The sequence below is a fragment of the Rhipicephalus sanguineus genome, chromosome 10 (assembly GCF_013339695.2).
Source record: "Rhipicephalus sanguineus isolate Rsan-2018 chromosome 10, BIME_Rsan_1.4, whole genome shotgun sequence".
NCBI classification, from domain to species: Eukaryota; Metazoa; Arthropoda; class Arachnida; order Ixodida; family Ixodidae; genus Rhipicephalus; species Rhipicephalus sanguineus.
The window spans coordinates 47,310,072-47,316,164 of NC_051185.1; the positions used below are offsets into that span (position 1 = coordinate 47,310,072).

At 46.3% G+C, this 6,093-nt stretch overlaps 1 protein-coding gene across 2 annotated transcripts in view; it reads left to right on the forward strand.

Moving 5' to 3' along the window:
- LOC119371820 (uncharacterized) overlaps window positions 1–6,093 on the forward strand; it is a 157,586-nt gene that overhangs the window by 46,347 nt on the left and 105,146 nt on the right. The window contains exons 7-8 of one of the 2 annotated variants that reach the window (XR_007417712.1): window positions 499–580; window positions 2,201–4,037. Coding sequence is in view for 1 of the 2 variants with exons in the window: in XM_037642282.2 (XP_037498210.1) it covers window positions 499–580; window positions 2,201–2,300 (182 nt within the window). In the remaining variant the exon portion in view is untranslated. Of the gene's footprint in view, window positions 1–498; window positions 581–2,200; window positions 4,423–6,093 lie in introns of those variants that run through there. The other variant, XM_037642282.2, reaches the window with a different exon arrangement.

Consider the following 6,093-nt stretch of genomic DNA (forward strand, 5'->3'; position numbering starts at 1 on the left):
GAAGCACCTTATGCGCTCGGGCTATGGGAGTCTCCTGTCGTCGTAGCCCGTCACGGTAAAGAGTGGCAAATAAGACGGCGCGTTCGCACAGGAAAAGCTCTTGTGAACGCGCGCTCGCCCGCGAGAGACAACGCCACGTGCACTTCCCCGAGTGGCAAATAAGACGGCGCGTTGGCTCAGGAAAAGCTCTGTTTCTGCGATGGACGCTGTCTGTAGCAGTGAGAAAACGATGTCCTCTCATTGCTCCAATGTATTTGCAGTAGGCATCCTATAGGAGAGGCTACAACGGGTTGCAGAAGACCGCCCTTCCAACTTACGCTGCGACTATGCTAAGTGTTCCACGCAGGCCTGCAGGTTTTTCTTTTTCTAAACACACTACTAAATTAATGCGGTTCCTCGTTGTTCAGCTGTGTAGTGCACTTACTTTAACAAACACCTTGTGTTACGTACTCAACCTTATTTAACCTCAAAGGCTTGTTTTTTCCTCGACCTGTGCAGATGTCCTGGTGCCTTGCTTGGCCATGGTGTTCCTGCTGCTGGGAAATGCTGTCGTCGTTGTCATCATTTTCAAACTAAAAAGGTGAGCACCTCTTAATTACGTAGCGTTCATCTACGTCTCAGATCCAATGCTTGCAGTTCTCCAGAAAGCTTCTGGAGAAATAGTTCACACAACAGAGTATCATCCGTCCTCATGAATTCAAAACGTGAAGTGCGTACTATGACGCCTAATGTCCTCTCTTGATTGGCCTCCTAAGTAAAGAGGCAGGCACGTCAGTTTATAACAAAAAAACAACTAAACCCTTGAAATTGACTGCCTTGCCTTTTCACGCAATTCTAAACAATATACTCATGACCGTTTATCATTAATTTTTCACAAGAAGTGTATCTATGTCACTCTGCATTGGTATTGCATATACTTCCCTGTCGCACGCTTTTGCACATACCGCCTGAAAATTCGTCAGCAAAAGCAGAATAAAAAGCGCATTGATTGTTTTAGTGGGGGAAGCTCCTCTTAATCTAACATTGTCACGTCTTCGTTGTCCGGCGTAAACACCTTTGCAAACTGTCCACTCCTTCGTCTTTGCAAACATCCCACTACGACCCATCACCGATCCTTTGCAAACTGCCCACTACTTCGTCTTTGCAAACATCCCACTACGATCCATCACCGATCCATCACTTCACCGACCATAAGGCCGTTATAATGAAGGGGGAAAGGAAGCTACCACTTACGATTAATAAAATTTCTTGCATAAATATATACAGTGTTTGTCACGTCTTTGATGATGTACTGGGCTATCGCTTTGATTACTGCTGGGCGAAACCACTGAAGATTTCACGGTGGAACCATGATTGCTTCAGGAGCTTCGCCCAAGCTCTTCATCATTCACCCGTGGATATGCTGTGAATTTTTTTAGAATGGGACATGTTGTGCGCGGATAAGACAGCAGAAAGAAGAAAGCAGCCAGCAACGCAAAGCTGCTTCCAACTAGCTGCCAATTTTTTCTAGTGTGTTGTGTCTGTGTTTATGTGTTTCTTGCATCGTTATTGCTTTGAGATTAAGGTGTTAACCTTTACCAGCGTTCATAATGGCAGTCCTGAAAATTAAATTCCTATGATAACTGGAAGCAGTCCACCTACTTTGGTGACATGAACAGGCTTATTCCTGCGCAAAAACGACACGTATCATGTGAGATGTTGAAAAGGGCAGACCATCACCGTAAACAAAACTGAGCAGTCACAGTGATCTGTGTTTTGGAGGACCAAATAATAGTTTATCCAATCCAATCCAATAGTGTAGCGCGAAGACACAAATACAAAGGCGTTGAGACGTACAATACAGGCTGCTTTAATGAAAGGTCAATGAGAAACGAAATATGTACTGCTACAAATGCGCAGGCTTACTGGTCACAGCGCCTGTGTTGTATATCTTCGTGTCTTTGTATTTGTGTTTTAGCGATATACTACGACGATCAGCTCTTTACGCTTCTCCACCTTGCCTTCTCTGTCTTCCACTCAGCGGGCAAGCGTGCTGCATTCTTAAGTCTCCTAACATTTCTTTAAGAAAAAAAAAAGCGGAGAAGGTTGTTTGTAAGAAGACCGTGAAGCTCCTTAGCCTAGCCCCTTCGCACTTTCCCATAGCAACCTCTAGAAGGTAGGGTTTGCACGCTAACCGCAGCGTTTGCTTATACGATTGCAGGAAGCGACGGCGGCGACTGGCCAGCGTCGTTCACCAACCGGACATCGCCCTGCTCGTGCCACCGCAGCCGACCGAACCGCCGCCCTGGAAGCACGGCTGATCGACGGAGCCAGCCGAGCCGCAGTCACTGCGACCACACACTGCGGAGTTCGGCACCCGGCAACAACACACGCGAGATGCAACTCAAGCAGGCGCGAACGCGCCCTCGAGTACGAGCGTTATCAAAAATGGCGGGGTCTAGCAGGGCCGAAATGCCAGCGCGATTGACGGCTTCGTTGAAGAGGCAGTCAAAGTGAAAGCCTTTGATGTCGAGGTCCTGAGGGTAGAAGGTCTACAAGGTGCTGACCCCCGAGAGCTACATTCTTCGAGGAAGATGCTTTAACTAGATGAGACGCTGTAGAAGCGACCTCTGAAGGGACGGGCTTTCAAAGGGGCAAGGTCTTGAAGGGCAAGAGCTCTTTGCTTGGGTAGGAAACCTTCGATCGAGGAATATGCTAGGAGCGATTTCTTTCAAGGGCAAGTCTGGAGGCAGATATTCTCCGAAGGCATGCCTAATGAACCAAGTCCCTCTGGAGGCGCATCCTTTAGGGTGTCTGCAAGAAGCAATTCCTTGAAGGAATGTGTCCTTCGAAGACGCGCTTTCGGAGACAAGTCGAGGTATACGTTCACTGAAGGCTTGCCTTAAGAAGCACGTCTCTGTAGAGCCATATTCTCTAAAAGTGTCCGCGAGAAGCAATTCCTGGAAGGTATGCGTCCAGCAAGGACAATTCTGCGGAGACAAATTGTTGGAGGTCCACAACCCTCGAGGACAAGCATTGGGAGGCAGGGCTTATATTCTACTATGTCCACAAGAAGCAACTCCTGCAAAGATTACGCCTTCATGAACAAGCATTTGGGGACAAGTCGTTAAGCAAACGTCCTCAATGGGCAGGCGTACGCAAGCTGTAATGAGCAAAGCCATGTCATCTAATGAATCTGCAAGGAGCGAATCCTTGTAGGTATACTTCCTTCAAGAACAAGCCTTTGGAGACAAATTGTTTGAGGGACACCTCCTCTAAAGGCAAGATATAGGAAGCAATCCTTTGTAGAGGCATGTCTTGCGCTAATTGTTCTGAACGACCGTACGGAATCCCGCATTTGAAGCGAAATGTCGTAGAGGTCAGAAAGTGTGGGGTCGGCCATGGAAGTAAGCCTTCGAGATTCGTGTCCTCACTGTTTCCTCCATTCTCGGAGGCTATACACTCGCAGATGTCGCGCGTCGCGGGGCAGGCCATCCACTGCCCACAGTTATATACCACTGCCGTGTCTTGATCGCCACAAGCGGCGCTGCTGACAAACTGGTGCTCACAGCCACTGTCAAAAAAGCGCGAATCAAATCTTATACGCTTTCAGAACGGAAAGGGAAGCACATCCGAACAAAAGCTACACAGTCAACAGTCAAACCGGTGGTGTCTGGTCCGAAATCAGCGCTGTGTGATTACCTTCGGCGAAGTACCACGTTTCGAATCAGGTTACAAGCAGCTAAACGCTTCGCACACACATAATGACCGCTATTTCGTTAGTTGCTCTATTTTTTTGTCGCTACGGTGGATGGGTGACGAAGACGCTAACTATTCGCGGCAGCAATGTTCCACAAAGCACGAAATGACAATCTTTTTCGATACTCTCTTAATGTAAGCCGACGACGATGATCAGCTGGATATATATTGTTGAATTTCTACACTCCAAGAACAGTGTTGCGGAAACTCCTTTTTCGAGATTAACCCTTTTTCTCGTACTTTAAACTATTCGTGAAAGTTATTCTTCTCTAAAGAGAGAGAGACAGAAAGAAAGAAAAGTCGTTTAACGAAAGCTGTGAATATCAGCTGTACTATATGCGGGCTTACTATATACTACATACATGTAATTGCAATGATATGAAAAGAAAACAGGAAAATTAATAATAATATTGGTAAGAAAATGGCCCTATCAAGGTCGGATGGCGAAAGTTAAAACCATTACGATAGGTACTCACTGGTGTAATAAGCAGAAAATGAGGGACCTAAGAAAATCAATAATGTGCAATTGTGCTCGTAACGTATTTGACCAATCTTCCTATTGCAACGCAGAGCGCATTGACTCTTTCTGAAGTAGTAAGACTCCCTAAATTGAGTTAGAGAATAGAAAATACTCATATGATAGGAGTTTCCAAAAACACCATTTTTTCAGCTAGGAATGTAAGAATGGTTATCAGTAGCAGCGATACACTTAACGTTGCGCATATCTTTACGATCGCTTCAGATATTTTACTCTGTCCCAACATTTCTCGAATCCCCTAGCGTATCCCGGTAGGCTGTGCCGAAACAACGCAATAATTCCTTCTGTTCCTTATCATACCGTGCTCATCAATGATTGGCTGATCATGGTGATGAGGTAAGCGGTGCGCCGTTTCTAACACCGACGAAGTGAGCAAAAGGAATTGCGAACAGAATCGTTACTCCATATGGTCCCGGTATAGCTTGTCATTGTGTTGAGGACAAACATGCAATCGAACGCTAGCCAACGAATGCGGACGCTTCTGCGTTCCGCCATGGAGCAAGAAAAACTTAGGAAGGAGCATACGTCACGCAGCCAGCCTAGGCAAGCGAACGCTCAATTAAGCCAGCAGTGTCGGCCGAACACGTGACTTTTTGCGTCAGAATCACCCAAGAAATGAGTTTTGCCGAGAGTCAGGGGTTCGGCGCCCGGTAGCTTTTAATCGAAGTGCTCTTGTTCGGCCGGCTCAAGGAGTAGCTCCAAACAAAAGAAAACCAGAAGTACTGAAACCTACCGCGCGCTCCGACGTTTAGATCATGCGTTGGGCTGACACAGTAGGCTTCAATCGCGTTGCGCAATGCTTTCTCCTATTTCCTTCCTTCACGTGGTCCGCCATAGTTAGGCTTGCAGCCAATCAGAGAGAGCGCAGACACCCGGTGAGCCAATCAGAACGGACATGGCGATGTCTGACAGTAATGGTGAGAAATCGCAGCATTCAGCACAGCCACGCCTGACCACTTATTCGCCCGCTTTTCCCGCATCGCCTATCGTCCAAGTGCCCGCATTAGTTTCTTCAGAGATACAGAAAACGAATGCACATATATATGCAAGGTCATTCCAGAGAACACTTCACCGGTACTTCACGCAACCTCTAGTCGATTTGTTCCAGCTCTCTATATATAGATACATATATTTCAATACACACGTGCAGATCCGTTTATTTTATTCCATCTATGACACATAGTGACGAAGGGTATGCAAATGGAAACGTATAATATATGGGTAATACAAGTGTTACGTAGAGCCGTAGGTTGGCGTTGTGAGGGAGCGTTGCCAAGATCACTGAATAGATCAATAAAGCCACTTTGTACCATTAATACTGCTGTCCAATAGTGTCCCTGTGCCTGGAAGCCAAGCGGTAGGCATTCATGTTTCAACACGTTTTGCATGTTCGCCAATGTGAGCCCAATACTCCTCTAAGAATAAGTGGAGTATTAGAAACTCTTTTCGCTGGAGTAAGCGTAATGGTGCCACATTTGAATCCGTTTTTAGGGAGTTATTCAGTTTCATGATGGAATCCATCGACTCTGCTTATGCTCGTAGCTATACTCCGCTGGGGAGTACAATAACTCCAAAGAAGGAGTCATCTATGACAAAATTAAGTACAACTGTTCTTACGAGGCAAAGAGGTAAGTAGTCCTGTTTCAACGTAATTTGCATGTTCGCCATTCAAGTCAGACATTTACCCGTTGGCACCTTCGCACTCATTTAGTCACTCAGAATAAGCGGACAGTTGGTAACTCCTTTCGCTGGGGCAAAATGGTACCATATTCGACTTTGTTTTTAGGGAGTTATTGAGCTCGTCACCATATTTCGCT